The sequence below is a fragment of the Telopea speciosissima genome, chromosome 8 (assembly GCF_018873765.1).
Source record: "Telopea speciosissima isolate NSW1024214 ecotype Mountain lineage chromosome 8, Tspe_v1, whole genome shotgun sequence".
Taxonomy (NCBI): domain Eukaryota; kingdom Viridiplantae; phylum Streptophyta; class Magnoliopsida; order Proteales; family Proteaceae; genus Telopea; species Telopea speciosissima.
In genome coordinates, this window is record NC_057923.1 from 59,332,001 (window position 1) to 59,356,312 (window position 24,312).

A 24,312-nucleotide genomic window follows, 5' to 3' on the forward strand; every position below is an offset into this window, starting at 1 on the left:
TCATGCTTTTTTTGGTTTCTTCCCGAAAACATCTGCCGAGGTTGTTGCAAATATCAATTGTATGAAAAGGGGAAGTTCCACCAAAGCATATATAGTGATTGGGATACTTGCTACGACGACAATTGGAACGGAGACCCAGAGAACATTGAAGTGAAGCATAATTAAGATAGCTGATACAAATTCTATCATCATCCCCACTATAGAGAAGAAGAGAAAGAAAAGGCCCATCATCAGCATCTGCGGCAAAGTCCTCAAGAAGTCTTCTTCCGAATATCTTGAAGTAATAATGGTTAGAATGATCAACATTGAAGCGACGGAAGAGCAAAGTGCTAATATATTTGATATGACATAAACTATAGGAAACTTGCCATGTATGTAATTGGGTTCTCCGGTATGATCACTCTCCTTGGAGCCTGGTATAGTAAACACGGCTGCAAACATAATCGTAGTGATTAGTGTTGCCACCACCATGCATTGTGTTGCTGTTTCCTTCATCCATGTTGCTCCATCATTTAATAGTTCTTTATGCTCCTCTATGAATAACATTTTTGGTGTTTTATTATCCTTATTTTGAAACTCTTCATGGGTTGAGGGTATAATTTCTTCCACTTCCTGAAATGAAGAGAAAAAGAGAGTATTAAAATTAACACACACTGCATAAAATCTGGGCAGGTTAGGGGCTAATTAAGGGTGTTTCCTCGGCATTTCTCTTTTAAACAGTTTTACATAGCAATTTAATGGTAAGGAGAATATCGGCATCTTTTGACCATCCTTCACCTACTTGTGTTGAAAATAAGGCAACTTCGTCAATTTTTGAGAACTACTCTTATTTTATAGCCATTGTAGTTGAAAGGGTTTCAGGGTGGAGTCTGGATCACATATCCATACATGTATGCTTCATGTGCGTTTAGGTGATGACAACTGTCCCACTTGCTGTCATTGAGAGTGCATGGAGGGGCATTTCTAGAAACAAAAAGGACAGATGTAATAAGGTCACCGTACGTCAAGTGTACACAGGTGATCCAGACTTCTTCGGGGCAAGGGTACTCTCCTCACTTTTGATGTAGATACTATGTAGAATGTAATTGGCACTGCCTTAACTCAAAAACAAATCAATAAACTATAGATGGTTGTGGTCAACTTACCCAAGTTATGGGTTGAGTCATTTAGTTTTAGAAGGTGATCTCTTCTAATCCTCCAACTACACTGTCCTCACACACCCCCCCCCCCCCCCAAAAAAAAAAAAAAAGACTGCATGAAAGAAGCAAGGAAAAATCACCTTATACCATAGTAGCTCACGTTGAAATTGGAGAGCCGCACCAGGAACTTGATTGAGCCTCTGAATAGGTGCTAGTTTTGCAGCTAGATGTAACATGAGGTTCTTTGAATTATCTGCTAACCTTGCAAGATCATTCTTGGTTGGGCCTAGACCATGGATAAGGCGGAATATGTTTTCCTGGCGGTTGATGATTGCATAATGAAATATTGTTTGGCCTTCATAATCTGAACCTTCAGGCTTTTCTTTTTGGGTAAGTGAACCTTCAGACTTTTCTTTTTTTTTGGGTAAAGGTGAACCTTCAGACTTGGGATACAATTGTGATAGAGGCTGAGGACAGTTGTCGATAATGTCTTGGATAAATTCAACAATCCCATTCTGGGTTGCTTGAAACATTGCTGCAACCACTACATCCTCAATATCCACATGGCCAAGGTCGCTAATTTCTGATACTAGCCTCCAGACTTCTTTAAGTAGCACAGTAGCTTTATTATGCTTCAACTTCTCATGATAGATGTGTTCGTGACCAGGCACTACCAGTGGAAGCAAGAAACTGTCATGATGGGCTTAAGGATGCAAGTACTATTAGATGATGGGTGATTCTCAATTTCTCACCTAGTTTAAGTGCATTCTGAAACAGCCCATGGAAGCATAAGCTTAGACCCTTCCCACATATAAAACTTCCTGCATCAGAAATGTTCTTGGGATTACTAGGAAAGCCTGGTATTTGCAGCTAAATTCTCTTCAGATGCAAATGTCAACCACACAATGACATATGTAGGGCTGTGAATGGGAAAGACATGTGCTTGCCATTGGGACATATTGGTTAGACAAGCGTTCTTCAAGGCAAAGTAGCAATGTTCAAGTAAGCGGAATTGGCAACCGGATTGGCCTCCGCCCATTGCGATCCAATTACTGCCAGAATTGACAGAAGCTGGTAAAAAATCGACCGAATGCCAGAAAATTGGCTGGGAATCGGGGGAGAAAATCGGGATCGGTCACTTGGAATCGACCGATTCAACCGATTCCGATCCGCTTCTGAATGGAAAGTAGAGATTCCGGACCAACTGATAAATTATCTCTTTTTCTTTTTGAGAGGTAAACATTAAATGATTGTTGTAACTGAGAGTATAGAAGAAATAACCTAAACCAGTCTATTGTTACCTTATGGATTTATAACTCAAAATGTGAGGTAAGTTAACTTGAGCTGAAGCTCAATTAAGACCTGCTGCTGGAAAAGGGGTGTGACTCAGATATCTTAGCTACTCCTAGTTTGGGCTTACATATTTCGGCCCTCATGGATTTGGTTGGGCCCTGACAAAACAATCTAGGCCGTAGGCTCATTTGGGCCTTGCTCAACCATATATATAGAAAGAGATAGAGTGTGTACCTTGAGTTCTTTCTCCGTTAGCATCGAAGGAATTTTCCACGTCTCCTCTTGTGTGGCAACATGCATTTTTTGCATCGACATGGACATCTAGCATTGGTCCAAGTATATTAATATAGAGTGAATTTTGCATTTGAAATATGATTTAGAAAGTGAACTAGCTGGCTAGCTTTGAATTATCATAAAAATAAATACAAAATTGGGTCAAACAAAACAACTGAACTATATTTAATCAAAGGGGTAGACAATCCCCATTTTGAAAAAAAGAACAACAGGATTAAAGAAAAAATAAGAGGGGCGGGGGGACCATACACGAGCCAGCTTCAACTTTGAAGTTCCATTAGCAAGATAATGTGCTTCAATCATGATCAAATTGGATTCATAGAGGAAAATGAATCAAAAGGCAGATGCACATTTGTTAGCAAATTACTGTGTGTGATTTAGTCTACACAATACAAGGAAGTCCTCACAAAAATATGTACAAAAAAAAGGTGTGGGCTTGTCTTAGTCAGCCCTCAATGTTTTGGAGTTAGTACTGAATGTTTCGACATTTTTTTTTTGGATGAATAATGTTTCTGTTGGAATATGTAATCCAGAATACCGTGGGGGTATTCTGGTCCTTTTAGGGTAGTTTAATTCCTATGTTATTAGGTTTAAGTCACTGCTCTTATAGAGACAGTTAGTTAGGGGTAATTATGTCTACAGTCGGCTATGTGGGTTTTAGTCCCACATCGCCTATTTCAGTCCCTTTGTATTTTCCCCTCTATTATAAATAGAGGGGCTTACCTATCAATGTATATAAGTTATTATTTTCTCTCATTCTCTCTTTTCTAACTCACAATTCAACCAACATGGTATCAAAGCGGGTCTAATCTAGGTTAGAAAAGGAGAAAAAACCCTACTCCATCTCTTCAATCGATCTCTACCTTCTCTCTTTCTCGGCTTCTCCTTCTTCTGTTTTTTTTCTTCTCATCCTGGTAAGGGGGCAGCACTAATGAGGTAAATACAATATCCAATGATTTAGTTGCTGCCCTCCTCCATTATATCTATTTTTTTCTATTAAAACCTGCTAGAACCATCTCTGCAATTTGGAGTTTCCTAGAATTCTTTGGAGATCAGAACCTTATCATCATGAAGGCTGACCTTCTACCATTGGAGCTCCCTTTGCTATCTTTTCCAGCACCTTACTACCCTATTCCAGTGTCCTACTTCCCTTTTTTCTTTTTCTCCATCTCTCATTAACCATTCCAGCCCCTACCCTAATCGATCTCAACTTGTCAGGGTTTTTCAAAACCTTGACTCCAATCGACTTTAGGGTTTCCCTTTTCCAATGCAGCTGAATTTTTGGGGGTGATTCCTTACTACTACAAGCCCTACTCGATCTAGGTTTGGACCCTTTCTGATAGCTAGATTTGTTTCTACAGCAAAACTTCCTTAACCTGCTAATTTGGTTACCTACTAAAAACCCTGACTTTCAGGTTTCAGTTTTTGCTAATTTTTGGAGGGTTGATTACTCCAACTACAAGGACCACTCAACCTTAGTATTAGCCTCTTTCCAAGTGTTTAAAGACTCCTAACCCCAATCGATCCTCCTTTTCAGGGTTTTACAAAACCCTGACACATATCGATTTTAGGGTTAGGGTTGCTTGATAGTTGCTGCCCTATTTTTTCTGCAATTTTTGGTGTTTCTCCCTCTTGAAGATCAAGTCTCAAACACAAATAGAGATTGGTTATTCGTATTGGAGATCCATTCAAGCCGCAGAGGACAGCATCTATTCAAATACATCATCAATCTTTGACAAGTCATCATCAATTTTTGAAGCCCCCTTCCCTTCAATCGATCTCAACTTTCAGGGTTTTTTACAAAACCTTGACTTTAATCAATCTTAGGGGAAGGGATGTCCTATCTTGCTGATTTTTTTAGAGGACTTTTATCACCATCAGAGGAGTATTCGACCCAAATTTCAGCATCAATCATGGATTTATTATTGAAAAAATTCAGGTTCATCTTATGGCTTGATTTTTCCAATTATCAACCTATTTTACTGATTCCTATGTGGTTGGCTGCTTCAACTACCTATTGGATCTGCTGAGTTATTATCTTATATTTGCTAGTTCTATTGATTGGCCTCTGTAAGCATGACTGGTTGACATGATATTGCTACCTTTATGTGGACTACTGCTACCCTATTATTGAGACTGAGTATCCTTCTATTGGAGATCGAATTTCTTTCATTGTCGAAGACTCGAATCTACTAACCTGGAGATCAACTTATTTAGGATTACAACAGTGCGTTCCAAGGTTATTGGTTGCAACTACGAACCTATTCAGTTATGTGAAGCTTTTCTGGTTCATATCCGGCTTACTTTAGAGCTTGATCCTAGCATTGTTCACTAATTCAGATCTGTTCCAAGTTTTTGTTGAAGTTTATTACATCAATTCTGTCCAGATATCTTCGTCAGTTCTATTTAGCATATGAGAGTTTATAAATTGGAGTTTTGCACACTTGTTCTTCCTTGTTTGAAGATTGGAGCTTTTCCTTACTTCAAATCAAATCTATATACTTATCAGATTTGAATATTGGAGTTAGGAGTTTCTCCCCTGCAGGAGTTTCCATCAAAAGTGTTTGTTTGATCATTTGAAGATGGTTGAAAATTTATATGTTAAATTGTTTTACTCCGTAATTCATTATCCCACTGCTCTTTTGACTTCACCACCTCCCAAAACATACCTTTGGCATATACCCATAACCACTTTGGACAATAATGGTATTCTCTAATATGCCATTTCTTCCTTTTCCATTACCCTTAGCAACTTTTTTGGAAAATTCTAGAATATTATGCTTTTGCCCTATCACTTACATCATCTCTGTTACGTCCACGTGTACTACTACACGTGAGGGGGAGATTATGTACAATACACCTGTAGACATTGTAGAAGCAGAACTTACAGGAACACTTGGTGCAAAACATAGAAGATCAAAGTTTCCACCATTGCCATTGGGTATACCCTTTATTATTGGGTTGAGTTTGCCATAAGGGGGAGATTGGTATTAAAGTATTGAAGAGGTTTGGTTATTGCATGCCTATATGAGGTTCTACAGTTGGGTTGATTTTTTCCGCTGCTTGATCTTTTGATTCATCTGCTCGCTATCCTAATTACTTATCTTCAAGATTATCAGTCAGAGATTCATCACTGGACAGATGTTAAAGATTGGTGAAAGTTTACAGATCAAGTCTGCCCAGGTTTTGAAGACCTATTTTTTTCAAGTTCTTGAAGGTTTATTTGGGAGCTGCATTCGTCTTGGAGCTGGACTCTGCTACAATTTAGTTTTTTCCTTTTTTGTTCAAGTTGGGCATTAGTGCCTTGTATGCACCAACTTGAGGGGGAGTGTTAGCATTATTATGGAGTTTTTTTATTTATTTTGTTCCCTTATTAGTTCAAGCTAGATCTTCTTTCTTTACTTATTTGTATAATCCAGCTTGAGGGGGAGTGTTGGAATATGTAATCCAGAATACCGTGGGAGTATTCTGGTCCTTTTAGGGTAGTTTAATTCCTATGTTATTAGGTTTAAGTCACTGCTCTTATAGAGACAGTTAGTTAGGGGTAATTATGTCTATAGTCGGCTATGTGGGTTTTAGTCCCACATCGCCTATTTCAGTCCCTTTGTATTTTCCCCTCTATTTATAATAGAGGGGCTTACCTATCAATGAATATAAGTTATTATTTTCTCTCATTCTCTCTTTTCTAACTCACGATTCAACCAACAGTTTCAACACTTTGTTTTGCCGCTTCACCAACTTCGCCTGAGTTGAAACTTAGTATATGGGTCTTGGGGTATTTACCAGTCCAGAAAATTACATCCCCGTCTGACCTACCATGTTGCAAAACCAGGGCCTGCCTAGTTACCCTTTCCAGATGGGCCCATTTAAAAAATCCCACTCCCTAAATTTTTTATGTCGAACAGTAAACTTGTTGGCTACATCAAGCCAACATAGACTATAATCATGTAGAATAACTACTCCCATAAAAATTCCCCAACAGGCTGGTAGGAACCCTGCTCCCTTTGTTTAGAATAAAAGTAGAACTAAAAGAAGGGATCAACGATAGAAATACCTACATGAGTACATAAAATTCTGAAAATAATATCCCAAGGTCCCAATTCCACTTCTTCTGGTTGGGAATGAACTTTTAAATGCAGATGGCTTCCTTGAGAGTGCATCCATGGCAGTAACTCTGTCAACATCCTTGATCAAGACTACTCCTGGGTATTTGTTTAGTAGATCAAGAGCTTGCTCTACCAAAAAAAAAAAAAAAGGATAAGTAAACAATTTTTTTTTTTAAATTGTGAAAGTCAACATTCCATTGGTCAGTGTTATAAAACTCAAAAGATCAATTTGGGAGCCAATTGATCAGAGAAAGTTGGTGATCTAGTTGAGTTAACTCAATGAGTTGATAAAATTAAACTGAAAAAGATAAATTGTTCTATTATGTTCCATGATGTGTGAAATGTAAACATCTACAACAATACATGTGGTCATACATGGGTAGGTCAACGTAAAAATGAAAACCTTGAATTGATATCAACGGCGAAAGTTCAGTAAAAATGACCATGTATAGCACCTGGAGTTTTAGTCCAATGTCTCAGAAAATTAAGGGCAGACAATCTTAGCTCTAGACTTCCAATCCATTGTTGGTAATTTTAGACTTGAAAGTAAATTGGAACACAAAAAAAAATCTATAATTTGATTTGCCAATTTAATAGGAAAGAAGAAAATTGGCGAATTAAAAAGACAATAGAAAAAAAAAACCCTAAGAAAAGACTGGAAAAAAAATCCAGAACATATTACTGTGGGTATTGACTGTTTACATGTCAAACTTGATGACTGAATTAAGATTTGTTAAGGTTTCAAATTTCAGCCCAAATTAATCATTTTCAAATTATTTCCTTTTCCTTAAGATCTTTCCTAAGAGTTTGGATTTTTTTTTATAAAATTATTTGTTTCATGACAACCCACAAATCTTCCAAAATATTTCAGATTGATATGGATTCCAGCCAAATTATTCACGTGCCAAATGTTTCCCAAATTTGTTCAGTAATTTACAAATGACCTGAAAATATCCAACAGGTCTAGGGCCCTTAAAACTTGCCACATATTTCTTTGATGAAAGGATAACGATCCACTTTTTGGAGCTTCCCAAAAGACTAAAAAAAGTAGGTTAAATGGATGCTCCCAATCATGATTTTCTGAAGATTTATTTGAACGGAGTTAAAGAATCTAAACAATGTTACAAAAAAAATTTGAAATGTATTTTAGATAGTTAAAAATCATCTACATCATGCCAACTTTTTTGTGTACAAACTTAAGATGAAAAAACATCTCCATCTACAGGTCCTAATTAACATGTAATGCACTGTAAGACCCACTTGTGCCCCAAAGTTTAGCAATGTACATTGCAACCCTTTGGACAAATTATTAAAAATTTAAAGACATGCCTTCATAAAGACTACCCATTTGGTTAGTTGGTCTTGTTCTTAAACCCTTACATGTTGTTTAGTTGAACTCAAGAATGGGTTCATTCTCTCCACCGATCGAGCCAGTTACTTTGGTGGGTATCATTCCAGTAAATCTATGGTTAGCAACTGAGCATGTTAAACCAACACCCTGTGTCCGTACCAGTTGGCAGGGGTCTGTGATAAGCAAGTTCTAGGTTTTAAAAATTGGATTGGAATAGGTGGACTTGGCAGATTCGACTCTGTTTGTTTCTAATTGGGAAACTAATCCAATACAATTCAGAAATTTATAAAGGGAAGATAATACTTACTTACCATAGAAATCACCAAAAATTAGAGAAGTAAGAAATGTAGCTGTACTGGAGTCTTCCTTGAGCAAACCTCCTTGGCAAATGGTGATCGGGTAAAGATACTCTACCACATCTTTGTTGCCGGACCTTGCAGCTACGATGACCGGAATACAACCGTCGTAGTGGTCGCTAACGACTGTCACTTGTTTCGGATCCTTTTCTACCAAGGCCTTGACGATCTCTATTTCCCCATCTGAAGCAGCAATATGGAGGGCTGTTCTGTGGTGTTTTCCTTGTCTTGATAGATGCTCTACAGGCATAATGTTAATCAATTCCTTTGCAATTTCAACCTTTCCATTTTGAACTGCGATATGAAGTGGAAGTTCTCCTTCTGATGTGAGCAAGGCTGTAAGAGCTCCATCATTTTTTGATAGTAACTGAGAGACACTCTTCCAATTACCAGCGACAATAGCTTTGTAAAGAGATGGACACCATGTGTAATTTGTGCCATCCATCATCCCTGGCAAGGTAAAGCATTTTCGAGGGCATTTCAGACCTCCAAAATATAAGGGGCAGGGGGAGAGAGAGAGAGAGAGAGAGAGAGAGGTTGCGGGTAAGTGAAACAGATACAATTGTTCTTCTGTAAAATACTTTGTTGAACAGAAAATTTCTAATTACAATTGTTTCTATAAATTTAATTTGGGAAAAAGATCTCTGTCCGGGAGTGTGGCCTACACCAGCACTCCCATGAGTCTATCTCTTTCTTCCCTATGTGAAAAGACACTTCTACCCCCTTGTTTTAAAGAGGAGAGAGATAGACACATGGGAGTGCTGGCGTAGGCCACACTCTCAGACAGAAAACTACTAGGCCACACTCTCAGACAGAAAACTACTTCCCATTTAATTTTCAGCTAAACATTTTAATATTATAATATTTTTTTGGGGCGCTGTTCTCTGTGCCTCAGCGCGCACCCAGGCACATGGGGGTGGGCGCAATGACCACCCTGCCCCCTGCACAGGCTGACCATGTGCCTGGGCGCAGATTGCGCTGCGGCACAGAGAACATTCTCCCAATTTTTTTTGAGAAAAAAGAATGCTGCCCGACAGCACCCCCTGCACCCTCTCACATTGGTAGGAAATGACCACTCAGCCCCTCTCCTTGGATGCCCGTAAGTGCACTCCCATTGGCCCCCATGTTGGTGCCAGGGGCAACACAGCCTAGCAGCAAAACCCTTCCCTATTCTTTTTAATGTCTTTTCTCTTTGGAGTTTGATATTATTTCAGAAAAAAAATTTTCCTCCATCATGCTAGAAGTAGGGTTTTAGTAATCAGTCTCGGTCTTGGCCAATTCCGATTCTATACCGATCCAGATCGAACGGTTCTACCCCTATATTTCCATAAAAATATATTTTAATTACATTTTTACCCTTGGTCACCCTAGATTGGTATCGTATCGGTCAAGAATCGATATCAGGTCTCTACCGACACCGATACAAATTGGCCGATACAGCTGATCCGATACCAATTCCTTGAACCATGGCGGGAAGGGTTCAACCACCATCCTAAGGTCCTAAAACACTTCCTTGTGAAATACTTTGTTCAACCGAAAACACTTCTAATTACAATTGTTTCTATAAATTTAATTTTCAGTTAAATATTTTAACATTATAATTAGTTTTTTGGGGAGGGGAAAAAGAACGCTGCCCGACAGCACCCCCTACGCCCTCTCACATGGGTAGTGAAATGTCCATCCAGACCCTCCCCTTGGATGCCCATACATGCACTCCCATTGGCCTGTGTTGGCACCAGGAGCCATGCAACCTGGCAGCAAACCTCCTCCCTACTTTTTTTTTTTTCTCTCTTTTCTCTTTAGAGTGTTTGATATTATTTTTAGGATTCTCTTTTCTCTTTAGAGTGTTTGATATTATTTTTAGGAGAAAAATTCCTCCACCGCACAAGAAGGGTTCAGCCACCATCCTAAGGTCCTAAAACATTCCCTATTGGACGAAGTCAATAATACCCTCCACTATTGCGCCATACCCTCTCCCACCCATCCGAAAGCTGCAGCAAGGAATTCCCCTTCACCATATAAGGAAAACTTGGTCCTTATTTTTAATCCCTTGAACTTTGAAGTTTTTTTTATTAAACTTTGCTTTTCCAATGATGTAACATATTATATGCCTTTTTCCAAATAGTTGGAAGATAATGTAGGAATCAACTTAATTTGATGTAACAAGATTACACTTCAAAATTGTTTCAGCTTTTTAAGGGACTGTATAAATGTAAATGACACATCTACAAGTGTAGTCAAAACTTTAAAAAAAATTTAAAAAAGGGAAAGTTTTCATACACGGCTGCCGTGTATGTGAGAGGGTCTCTCACAAAGAGTTGGAAAAGTCATAAATCCCCCACCCATTAATTAATGCCTTGAAACTCCTATCCTCTCACATACACATCTAACACGACCATGTATGAAAACTTTCCCCAATTTAAAATAAGGAAATTTAAAAGTGACTTATCATTCTGTCATTATCAAAAATTGTTATTATTTTGCACACTTTTAGAGTACACATGTGAAATGACACGATCTATCCTCATTAAAAAATGTGTTATATAAAAAAAATTAATTCACAAATTATTTGACACCTTATGGGATATCAATTGTCAATAAGAAAATACTTTTAAAAGATATGTGGCAGAAACCATATTACATACCTGTTTTTTTTGGATGAGCGGACTCATATATGGTAACCAACTGGCTCCAAATAAATTTGATCTCCAGTCCTTCAATATATGGTAGTATACAAGCTCCACACTTTTTTCTGAATATTGATTTAATTTTTGCCCTTTTCTCCCAATCTTCAGAAGATTCATGTGGTGTTGGTCCATTAAGATCATAATCCCACAGTCTTTTGTTCTTCAAGAATTTTTCCATCTTATCTTTCCAAGTTGCATAGTTATCTTTTTCTAGAATAGGAAGCCCCTGAAATAGCACATCACTTCCCAGAGAAAAAGGAATGTTTTCCTGTGATGCCTCTTCACTTTCCATGGACATAGGAACTTCTTTCACCGATGAGACACTATCTGTCGGTCTTTCCATACCTACAAAGAAAGCAAATCATATATTCTTGAAGTAACACATATGAAGAATGAACCAGAGAAGATAGTAATTGTAATAGTAATTGTAATTTCTTGAATTAATATTCATCTATCCAACCATGGTTTCAATACTGCCTATCAGAGTATGAGAGAGAGAGAGAGAGAGAAACCAATTCATGTGAACACTCTTTATATATGCAGACTAGTAATATTAAAAAAAAAAAGTTCTTGAAATCACTTTAAGACGACTTGGTTGAGGCCGGTGCAGGCCTCCAGGGTATGTTTCGTTGGTCTGCTGGGACCCTCTAAATGGATGAACTCAAAATCATACCTGTGAACTGGCTTTCAACCAAATCTTGATCCAGGGTTGATAAGCAAATGAAGGCTATATTTAGTATGCCTTCCCATTCTCAAAATGCATAATGCATTCTTAACTGAGATTGAGAATACTGTTTGGATACATGTTCTTCTAAAGTGCATCCTAGATTTTAGAAATGCTTACATCATTTATTTTAGCATTTCATCGAACAATTCACGGGCTTACCTTCAGAGAATTTGTGGGAAGAACCTGAGTAAGCGGGTGAGGGAGAAAATGCTGGTAATAGCTTGGAAGAAATCGACGCACTAAAACCTTGCTCTCATCCAGGCCGACTAGACAACGGGCTACCTCTGCGAAGGGAGTCAAGAGCGGAATTGGGACTGGAGAATTTCGACGTACAGGACAAGTTGGGTGCAGCCGTAACCATGGGTCGGCACACTTTACATGGAAGAGGTGCCCACAATCTGGTAGCAACCGGAGCATATCATTCCCTTGTAATCTGCGAGGCATATGGAGCAGCAGGAAGCAGGGGTGTCCTTTTGGGGAGCCTGGCTTGGGAGTATAGGACCTTTGGGAAGCTCCTGAGGGTGGCCTCATCGAGGCCTTCTTCAACAGCAATGGAATGTTGATCAGAAGGCTTCGCATGGCCTCGTTGAGCCTCGGCTGTAGAAAGCTGGCTTCGGGTGCTGAAGTAGGAGGTAACAGTAGTGGGTGGTGGTGGTGGTGGTTGTGGTGATGAGGAGGAGAATCCTTATGAAGAACCCAATGCCATGGCCAAAACTTCCAATCATTGATGAGTCCAGCACCCCCACCAGAACGTGTCGTGCTGTTCATTTCTAGAATGAAATCAGAAGGGGAGTTGCTGCTGTTCATTTCTTCCATGGTTGTGTGAGTTGTGTTCCTCACAGTCTCCATGAGTTTATACATCTCTCACTTGTTTACCACACCAAAAACAAAAAAAAAAAACAAAAAGAAGAAGAAGAAAAAAGAAAAAAAAAAATAGAAAGAGAAGTGGAGCTCTGATCAGCTATGGCCTTGGTGAGCCGGCGAGAAATGAAGAGAAAGAGAAATTTTGGACCTTTTTATTGGTTTCTTAAAAAAATGGGTTAGTTCCTACTTGGTCCTAAAATTGTTTACTCGAATAGATTACTCAAACAGGCAATAAAACCAAAACTGAAACTAGAATAAAATGTTTGGGAAGTAGTTTTCTGTCAGGAGTGTGGCCTACGCCAATATTCCATGTGTCTATCTTTCTCTTCCGCAAAACAAGGGGTAGGAATATCTTATCATTTGACAAGGAGAGAGATAGACTCATGGGAGTGTTGGAGTAGGCCACACTCCTGGACAGTTCTTTTTTTCAAAATGTTAATTTGCAATTGCTAAGAATTGTATAACCTAGTTTGGGATGTTGGATCCGTTTAATAAACGGTACAATTTCAATTTCTACCTTGATCCGAACTAAATTGATTCTAAACCGATTGACCTTGTTATGATCACATTATCCCACATCGGTTGTATGGAAAACTTAAAGTGAGTTGATAAGTTATTGAGTTCTCTCATCTTGTATGCCAGTTTATGGGATTGAGTTCGCCCAAACTCGTATCAGCCCTTACTGGAAACATCCAAACGGGTGCATGCACCTTAACATATATAGTACATGATTGAGTACATATAAAATGTTGTTGTAAAAATTCTTCAATTATCTCTTTTTCTTTAAGACCTAATAGGAAACAAAACTTCACTCTCTCAAGGAAATTTGCAATTAGTTGATAAATCTCAACATGGACCGGTCGGGGTCGGATTGACGAGGCACCAAATCCATCAACCGAATGACTTAAAAACTAACCAAAACCCAATAAAAGCTGACTAAACTTGTATATTAGACCTATAGAAATGTTCTCCATGGAGAAATGTACTCCCTATGCTCAGACATATGAGGGTGAAATGATTGCCCCACCCCCATGAAAGGCGATAATGGCTGCCCTATTGATGCCATCAAGTGAGGGCTCCCATTGGCCCCACACTTGTGCAAGGCCACGCATGCTCCCCCCAGAGAAAACTCTTGCCCATTATACATTCGTGAGAGAGGATTCTCTAAGCAATCAGCAAAGGGAGTGTACTAATGAGGAGTGACGAAATGGTTTCACACATAAAGAGGTAGAGAGGTCATTTCATGTGAGCATTAGAGAGATAGAGAGGGTGCTAGAATACCTTCCACGATTGGTCGGCTAAACCAATTGATTGACCCTTAACTTAAAGGGTGGAATGGGTACTACAATTCACTCCAATGAAGACTGCCCTTATTTTATTCACCAAAAGAGAAAAGACTACCCCATCTTCTCATATAAAATGATGCACATATCACAAAAAAAAATTTATTTTTCATGTAAATTTGCTCAAGCCAAGAAGAAAAACAGGTCAGTATCACTAACACCCTTTTAGAAAGAAATTAAGAAAAAAAAAAGCTTAGAGGATTCTTCTTACCCCAAGGAGAGTTCACCAAATAGAAGCTTTAGAAAGATAGTAGCAAGTCTTCCTTCAACTCCTAGCTATTGCTCTTGTTAAGTATTCTTGAAAGCCAATTTGGAATTGAACCATCTCTAATATTTATAGTGAAGGAGAAAGTTTTCCTTGATCACCCATACTAAAGAAAATCTAAGGTCATAATTATCCCCACAGCCTATCGTACCAAATTGTTGTCTCTAGAGTCCCACCAAGGACAATAAAGGTAGAAAATTCTTTCACCTTGATTGGAAGGAACTAGGTCCTATAGTGATTGGAAGAGCCATATAAAACCGTTCTTTATGTGTTATTACTCTAGAAAGTTATGTCTGGGAATTTCTCTAAAAAAGAAGTGCATTCAAAAGACAAAAATACCCATATGTAATGAGCCATTTGATAATTTTAATGAGGTTATACTTCGTCTTCTTAAAGTATAGTAATATCACAAATTCATTATCTTCTAGACTTAAAATGGGGCCAGAGATATAGAACCGATGCTTATGCTCCACTTGAAACATTAAAAGATAAAATGGAAGGTGAATAAAGGAGTTTATAAATCTTTCAATTTTATTACATAGGAAGGAATCGAATTGCTTCATGACAGCCAACACAAACATAGAATAAAGTTATTAAGAAAATGATATTTGTTTAAGAAATCTGGCATCACCCGTACTTTGTAGCATGATCTGTTTAAGAAATCTAGCATCACCCATACTTTGTAGCATGACCTATTTTGGAGATAGTTATTTTTATTTTGTAAAAAGTTTGCTAGAGAGTTATGTCTTTTCCAAATAGAGAGACGTAAGTATCCCATAGGAGTGACTATTGGTGTCATGTTTTTTTTTTTTTTTTTTTTTTCTGGGAATAGTTAGGCCCAAGGAGAGTTGAAATCAAAACCTATTATTTGTTGGTCCTTGCCAACTGAGCAACCCCATGGGGTGATGGCATATTTGAATGATCAATAAACATATCTTATGGAAAATGCATTATGTTTAGGCATGTCTTTTAGAGACAATCTTTGGTGGCTCTTCTTCTCATATACATAGAGGGATTATTCTCTAACAATTTCATTTTCAATCTTAACCTCTGTTTTCTTAGCTTTCTCTATTCATTGTTTTGTTATGTCCATTTGAGTACAACTCTGAAGTGTCACAATGTGTGGGTTGTTTTGTTTTTTAGGATGATTCATAAGAACCAAATTTGCATCATACAAAATGTCTACCGTCTTAAGGAGAGAGAGCGGTGACTCAGCCCCAATGATTCTTTTGTGTTTTTCAAGTTTGTGATGTTGTGTATTGTGTTTATCATTAATAAGTTTGTCTATAGTTTAGATAAGTTTTCAATCCCCCATTTATATTTGAGGAATGTTTCCAAATTTCCATCTAGGAAAACTTATAACATATGTTTTTCTAAATATGAGAGAGCAAAGGGAACTCTTTATGGTATGTATTGTAAAATTTAGTAATAGTATAAAAGAAAGATTTTTCTTTAACAAAATGACTATTGAACAAACGTACTACAATGTTGTGGTGCTTCACGAACAACCACAAACACGTCTTGCAACAATCAACGTTGAAGATGTTAGGAGATAACTATGGGGCAGAGTCGTGCCACCGATCACTCTCCTTAAGAATTTAGATACCCGTACGATGCAATCCGGGCGTCTAAGATAAAATAGCTCCAACAAACCTTTCTAGTAGTTGTTGCACTTACTTATTGTGCCATGTTGGAATACATTCGGGTTATGCTCAATCAACCAGAACAAGAGTACCACAAGACTTTTCAAAACAATATAAAGAAGCAAAAACAGATTAGGAGTCTGTGATCAAGAGTACATGATAACTGGAAGTCTATATTAAAGTGACCAAGATGTTCTCTATTTATAGATGAGAGCTGCTCCTTGGACACACTTGTCCAAAGGAACCCAAAAAAATGTGTCTCTCAAAGAGAAATGATACAACAACTGCTGCCAACAAAAAAAAAACCAGAACCAAGTCCTTGCACAACCCAACTTATATGAAAAGAAACCCCAACCCCTCGAAGACAAGGGAGGAAAGAGAAAAAAGTTTTTGGTTATATGTGTTTGTTTGATAAGAAAAGATGGAAATCCCCAAAGGCATGGCAGTCATTTCACATAGCCCTGTGTATAGGCGCATAGCCTTGTGTTTGTATGGTAATAAAAAAGAAAGGGAAATTTATGAAACACCCCCTGAAAATGGGCCGATACTCAGATCACCCCCTCATATTTGAAAATACTCAGATCACCCCCTGCATTAAAGCCCTATACTCAAATTAGACCCTACCGTTAGTTAGCTGATGAAGTCAGCTAGTTAAATTTTTTGAAAACCTTAAACTACCCTTGAGAAGAGTATAATTTCTATTTTACCTTTAGATCTAAAAACCTAACATGTACTCTTTTTTTTTTGAGTAAACTTCTAGTAGACCCCCTGAGGTTTGCAGACATGTCATGTAGCCCCCCTGAGAACTAAAATGTTACATACGGATCCAGAAAATGGATGGAACACTCGTCCCGTTAGAGAAAACTAGTGAATGGATGATGTCAGCAAGTCATGGATAGGTAAAAGTCCAAATTACCCTTCTGCTAATCCCTAAGCCATCGTCTTCTAACTTTACTCTTCTTTCTCTTCTTCCTCTGCTAGGTTTGAAAGAGAACAGCGCCGTTTTCACCATAGAGAGGATCATCTTCTTCATTTCTTCATCTCTTCCTCTGTTGTGCACCGCCGTTGTCACTACTGCAGTGAGGAAGTATTGTGAAGGACACCGCGCTCTGCTGCTTCATCTTCTTCATCTCTTCCGCTGTTGTGCACCGCCGTTGTCACCACTGCTATGAGGAAGGATTGCGAAGGACCTCTTCTTCACCTCTGTGGTTTCATTTACACAAGGAAATTGAAGGACCACCGCCATATCCCTCGAGCTACAACTCTTTGTATCTCTCTCTGGCTCTCTGTCCCCTCTTCCACCATCCACTAAGGTACTCTGTCTCTCTCTCTTACTCTCTCAATCTGTCTCAATATTCTGCTGTATTACATTTCTCTGTCTCAGTATGCTGCTCTATTACAATTTTACAGTTAAGTGACACTAGTTTGATGCTTTCAATCCAAAAGGAAGTAAATTTTGGGCCAATTTTCAGCATTTAGGATTGCTAAATGACCCTTAGACCTTATCCCTTCTGAAATGGCTCAACTCAGCACGTCTGATTTGGATCATCTCAGCCCTCATCTATAACCCCAAAACCAGCAATGCCTATACCTAGGTTCTAATTAGACACAGACCACAGAGCACATTGGTTTTAATTACAAACCCTGACCCAGACCACAGAGGCACATAATAAATTTCAGACTTAAAAAAAGCAATTTGCAGTGTGGAAACATTTGATCTTTCAACCCTTTCAACCAATTGCAGTTGCTGTCCTAGTATTGCAAAGTGTGAAAGTAGTCTTATGGGGATCCTTGAAAAAATAATTAGCATCATTGGGTGATTATCAGTACTTGATTCTTTTTCCAGTTGGCTTCTTATTATATTTACTGCCATTAGAAAATGACCAAGGCAATGGATAAAAGCATGAAAAGGCTAAATTTTAGAGAAAACCTTGAAAATTAGAATAAGAGATGTTGTAAGCTTAGATTAAAAGTTATAAATTATCTAGTTATATATGGTTTGTGCTTTGTAGAATTGTAGGAGACATATTTGGGCTCACTTTGTCAATTGTACAACAATGTCTGTGTTACATGAAGTTGAGTACAATTGGTATATGGTGAAGGAAACAAAATTTGTTGACAAAGATACATATGACTACTTGGACATGATCTCGGACATATATAATGGAGTAATCAAACATGTCCCCACAGGACATGATGTGACCTTTAAGGTGAAAGCCATACTCCCGAATAATGATGAAAAATTGTTAACAAATGATGCAGAGGTCTATAACATATATGATGAATTTGGGGTGAATCCAGTTAGATTTTTTGTTTATGATGTGCAACATAGGCTATCTGAAACTGAAGGAGTGTATACAATCAATGGGCATCCCAATCACATTGTTTATAGAGAACAACCTCGGTCGCTAGAAGGGAAAAACAACCAGTGAGAAGAGGTCCAGTTGTATGTAGGGCTACTACTAGTGCCACTTGTAGTGGTAATGGGACTCTTGCACATCGCAAATGCTCACCTTCTAGTAATGATAATTCAAGGGCTAGTAGTGTTGCCATTGGATATACACGGAGTCCTAATAGAACTGATGCAACTCCCATGGGGTTGAAGGATAGTGATCAGGTTGCTGAGAAAGTACCATGTACCAGAATGGGTTTGACTAAAGATGTTGATGTTGATAGCCAGAGTGATGGTACTGATGATGAATGGGCACAGAATAGTGACAATGAATTGGAAGAAGAAAGTGAACAAGAAGATGGTTCAAGTGATGAAGATGATGTAGAATATGAAATAGAAGAAGATTTGAGTGATGATGATTTAGATGGGTATGATTCTGAAGAATTTTATGGGCAGTTTTCCAATATAGATGTAAATGAAGATGAAGGTGAAGGAAAAGTGAAATTGCAGTTAGGTCAGGTATTTGATAATGTGACCAAGTTCAAAGCTACCCTCCAAGATTTTGTGGTGCAAGAGGGGTTTCAAATGCAATTCAAGAGAAATGAGAGAACTAGAGTGACTGTAGAATGTGCAGCAGAGGGTTGTATTTGAAGAATCCATGCATCACCCATTGTTGATGGTGTGACATACAAGATAAAGTCTTATGAAAGTAAGCACATATGTGAAAGGAAACAGTCAATTAAGCATGCTACAATTCGTTGGGTTGGAAAAAAAATTGCTCCTCTTATCAAGGCTGATCATGAAATGAAGCCCAGTGCCATTAATGAGTTTCTGCTTCAGAAATATCATATTCAGCTTCCTTACCAATGGCTGTACAGGGCACGTAGGATTGCTCAAAAAATCAATGAAGGTAGCTATACAAAATCCTATGCTCGGTTACCTGCATATGGTGGATTGGTTCTGGAGAAAAACCCTGGGAGTAAATTCATAATAGAGTATGAGAATAGACAAGAGCATGAGTTGGACACAGTCAATCCTGTGTTTTTGAGAGTTTTTATTTGTTTTAGAGCATGTGCAAAGGGTTTCTTGAAGGGGTACAGACCATTTATACGTCTTGATGGATGCCACCTCAAGGGCAGTTATGGTGGAGTGTTACTGTCTGCTATATCAGTGGATGAGAACAAAGGGTTGTTCCCTATTGCATATGCTGTAGTGGAGGTTGAGTGCAAAGAAAGTTGGCTGTTTTTTTTTAATCTGTTACATGATATCATAGACCCGGATGATGCTAATAGGATGTTGACTTTCATGTCTGATAAACAAAAGGTGTGTATACTATACTTTCTTATTAAATCATGTCAATTGGTTAATAATGTATAATAATAGAGTATGTAACTGATATATAAAATGCATGTTTATGTTTGTAGGGTCTAGGAGATGCTATTGCTTCAGTCTTCCCTAATGCCTACATTAGGTGTTGTAGTCGCCATCTCTATCAGAATTTCAAGAAAAAATATCCAGGTGATGCATTAAGGAAACACTTTTGGACTGCATCTTCAGTATGTACTGTGAATCAGTTTGAAAGTGCAATGAATGACATCAGAACCATGGATAATACAGCATATGAGTGGTTGATGAAAGATCCCAAAAGCATGTGGGCTAGACATGCTTTTGATACTGGAGCGAAGAGCGACCATATTACCAACAACATGTCAGAGTCATTTAACCAATGGGTATCCACCATCAGGACAAAACCCATTCTCACCTTGATTGATACCCTTAGATTGAAAATCATGGATAGAATGTATCACAAGTTTCAAAAGGGTCAAAGCTTCCAGGGTACACTTACACCAATGGTGAGGAAGAAAATAATCAAAATCCAGGAAGCATCAAGGGACTGCATTAGTCATGGTGGTGCTGATGATGAATTTGAGGTAATTGAGCTTACTGGAAGAAAATGTGTGGTGAAATTGAGACAATGGTCATGTACTTGTAAAGTTTGGGATATCACTGGACTACCTTGCAAGCATGCTGCATCAGCAATTGCAATGAGGAGGTATCGAATTGAAGACTACTGTGATGCATATTACACTGTGGAGAAATACATGGAAGCATATAGGGAGATGATCCATCCTCTAGATGATTTGACTGATTTGAGAGAAGATGGTCCTGTTGGTGTGGTTCAGCCTCCAAGGTGAGGAGGATTCAAGGTAGACCAACAAAAAGTAGGAGAAAAGATCCCGATGAAGCACCCACCGGGAATCCAATCGAGAGATCAACAAGCCTCGAGATGTAGCGAGATGCAACATGGTAGGCCATAATAAGAGAAAATGTAAGGGACCTCCAGTAAAGGTTAGCAGGGCATCTACTAGTCGGATTGTTGGTGTGAAGGTATAACTATAACTATTTATGCTTCAATATATACATGTCACACCTGTATTTGCATGTTTAACTAACCATATATATTTATTGCTTATGTAGAGAACTCATGATAATATGAGCCAGGGTGATATCAGCAACTCTCAGAGAGTGACCAGGTCACAGTCTTCTTCAGCTACCACTGTGAAGAGTAGCCAAGCAAAGACACGAGCCAAGATGGATGCAGCTGCAGCAAAGATTAGAGAAAAGAGAGAGGCAGCAAAGAAGAAGAACTGAGACTTTCTTTTGTTTAGTTTAGTGTTGTGCTGTAGTGAATTTTATTGGGGCTATTTGTATTATGACTTTGAAGTGGATGTTGTGTTTGTAATATGTACTTTGGATTGGTTGTGGTACTTTGAAGTGGATGTTTTTTTCAGAATTTGTATTAACACTTGGGTGTGATAGATGATGTTAAATCAAGTGTTCCCATGGGATTGAATGCATATTACTATGATTTTATTTTTCAGTTATTTTCAACAGGGATATTGCTGCTACTGCTGCTGGCTTGCTGCTGTTGCTTGCAGCAGCTTGCTTGCTATTGCTGCTGCAGCTTGCTTGCTTGCTGCTGCTTCAGCTTGCTAGCTTGCTTGCTGCAGTTCCAGCTCCAGCTTGCTTGGCTGGTTTTTTTTTTTTTTTAGCTTGCTTGCTTGCTGCTGCTGTTTCAGCTTGCTTGCTTGCTTATGCAGCTTGCTTGGTGGGGTTTTTTTTTTTTTTTTTTTCCTGTTTTTAAGCTTGCTTGCTTGTTGTTGCTACTGCTGCAGCTGTTGGTGGTGGTCTTCTCAGGGAAGTTGGAAGGATAGTGATCATGAGTTGGGTGAGAATTGCTCTGAGCCATGACCCATAGAAGCCAAATCCATTGTGGTTTTGAGGTGTGAAGCTTGGCTCCTATTTGGTGGTGTTTTAGTTGTTAGTTTTTTAAACCTTTGAAGGGATTCAGATGTACCTACTGGGGATCTACCACCTATTATCTTTGACAATCCAATCCATAGAACATCAAACAAAATGTAATAAAACTTCCATCTATTATTTTATAATCATCACTACAAAGTTAATAACAGACAACACTAATATAAATTGAACAGCAAACATGATTACAACAAGCATCTTGTGCATTTGGTTCACTGTGCTCTTCAACTGGAACAGTTCATTCTCACTTCCACCAACCACAGGGTTGTTAGCAACAGGGTTGTTCCTTGCTGACTCTATCAAGGGAGTTGACCTTGTTGGAGCATCATTTGGGTACACCCATTTCCAAAAGTTATAGCCATCCACTTCACATTTGTAGTATAGCCTTCCTGGATTTTTCTCCGATTCCGATATCTTCACTATAGCTTTACGTCCACAGTAGCATTTCTTGTTCTCAAATTTGATATAACCTGAGGTACTGTTTGTACTAGAAGCTGAGGCCATTCTTATCTGCAATAGTGAAAAATTTTCAAAGTGTCAAGAACATATTCCGGTTTCACTCTAGTCGATGGAATCAAAGTGGGAAAAATTCAAAAAATCTAGAATGAGAAGATAATATTAACCAGGAAATTTTATCCTTCTCAGTTGGGGAAAATTATAGGCTAGGGTTCCATTCTCTTCTCTTACGGTTAATGTGTAGAGATAAACAACAGAAATCAAAGTGTCAAGAATATATTCCGGTTTCACTCTAGTCGATGGAATCAAAGTGGGAAAAATTCAAAAAATCTGGAATGAGAAAATAATATTAACCAGGAAATTTTATTTCTCAGTTGGGGAAAATTATAGGCTAGGGTTCCATTCTCTTCTCTTACGGTTGATGTGCAGAGATAAACAACAGAAATCAAATTGCAGGAAGAATAGAGGTTAAGGGATTTACTTTACTCACCTTAAAGACTCTTCTATCGCCGAAATTTCAGTGACCGGAGAGAGAAGTCAGAGCTTTGCAACGGTCTGAAGATTTCACATGGGGCAAATTTACATATAGGGAGCTTCAGATCTTACATGGGGCAAATGATGTTAACATAGAGGAGCTCTAGATTTCACATGGACAGATGTGTTTAAATAGAGAAGCTCTTCATCAAATCGCCTGCAACTCCTCCAACGGTCTTCTTTGAGTTCATCTTCTTTTCTAAGGTTGAAGAAGATAGAAGGATATAAACGTAATTTCCATCTTTTCACTTTTTCATCAAACATGTATAAGGGTATTTTTGGGATATAAAAGGATGACATCATCACTTAACTGTGGACTCTAACGGGACGAGTGTTCCATCCGTTTTCTGGATCCGCATGTAACATTTTAGTTCTCAGGGGGGCTACATGACATGTCTGCAAACCTCAGGTGGTCTACTAGAAGTTTTAATTAAAATAAGGAATCAAAGAGGGAATATTCCCTCTCCTTCTTCCCCAAATGTAGAGTTACTATTTTACCCTTGAACCTAAAACCCCCAATATCCATCTTCTTCCTCACATGACCTGCAACTTAATCTCTGCAACTTATAGGGTTTCAAAATTGCATATAGAAACCTGCAAATCGAGGTTAATCGGAGTGGCCACCTGCTCTACAACTCCCGATGAAGGGATAAACTCATATGGCGACCAGTATGCCGACGAAAGATACCGAAAAAAAAACCCTTGCGGTTTACAGGGGTTTCAAAAACCCTTGCAGTTTACCGGAGTGGCCACCTACTCTCCATCTCCATCTCTCTCTCTCTCTCTCTCTCTCTCTCTCTCTCTCTCTCTCTCTCTCTCGTAAGTCTCGGAGACGACAGCGGAGGTGGTGGTGGTTCAAGTCTTCTTTAATCGCAGCACCTATGCTACCTCTATTCGGTTTACAAATCCATCAACCAATAAAACCCTAAAATCAAAACATGGGTAAAAAAACAAAATCAGTAAGATCTGAATCCAATAATGTTGAATTGATAATCTACAATTTCTAAATCATGATACGTGGCCCTTCACTTGCTTCTGGAGCTCCAAAACAGAATTAATAAAACAAAATCAAGAAACGATTGTTACCAATCCAAACACATCCAGATCAAAGCTTTGACATACTAACTTGCACACAAGCTTGGTGAAAGAAACCATTGGTTTACAAATCCATCTGAAAATAGGGGAAATAAACATTCGGTTTACAATTCCATCTGAAAAATTGGGGAAAGAAACCTTCAGTTTACAAATCCATCTGAAAAATTGGGGAAAGAAACATTCGGTTTACAAATCCATCTAAAGATTTCAGAAACGAGACTAGAAGAATGGTCTTCTTGCAGTGACTTCGCCTGAGAAACCCACCTCCGGGAGTTACAAGAGACAGATAGAAGAGAGATGGAGAGGGTAGAACATAACCATTGGAGATGTAGGTTGGTCGGAGATGGAGATGGAGATGGAGAAGGAGAAGGTATGGCTCTGGTGCCGGTGCTGGAGAAGGTGAAATGCTTTAGTCCTTCATCCCACTTGATTTTGGGGTTAAAATT

General features: G+C 38.5%; 1 protein-coding gene and 1 long non-coding RNA gene across 2 annotated transcripts; one reads left to right on the forward strand and one right to left on the reverse strand.

The window, feature by feature from the left end:
• On the reverse strand, positions 1 to 24,081 carry LOC122672506 (ankyrin repeat-containing protein NPR4-like). Its single transcript, XM_043869968.1, has 8 exons — positions 24,058 to 24,081; positions 8,495 to 8,554; positions 6,785 to 6,961; positions 2,667 to 2,759; positions 1,892 to 1,960; positions 1,576 to 1,809; positions 1,280 to 1,509; positions 1 to 612 (listed from the first exon to the last, which is right to left on the reverse strand). Exons 1-8 carry the CDS (start codon positions 24,062 to 24,064, stop codon positions 1 to 3), a joined length of 1,482 nt encoding a protein of 493 aa, XP_043725903.1. The 5' UTR covers positions 24,065 to 24,081.
• On the forward strand, positions 17,874 to 21,762 carry LOC122671860. Its single transcript, XR_006334404.1, has 3 exons — positions 17,874 to 17,884; positions 21,186 to 21,190; positions 21,686 to 21,762. It is a non-coding gene; the product is annotated as an uncharacterized LOC122671860 (long non-coding RNA).
• Positions 24,082 to 24,312: the final 231 nt, after the last annotated feature.

Excerpts from the sequence above, each read along its gene's own strand:
- LOC122672506 (XM_043869968.1), bottom strand. Across the intron at positions 2,760-6,784 it reads TCAGAATTTTATGTACTCAT|TGCTAGATGTCCATGTCGAT; the intron begins GTAGGTATTTCT and ends TACTTGGACCAA. Across the intron at positions 1,510-1,575 it reads ATTGTATCCCAAGTCTGAAG|GTTCAGATTATGAAGGCCAA; the intron begins GTTCACCTTTAC and ends AAAAGCCTGAAG.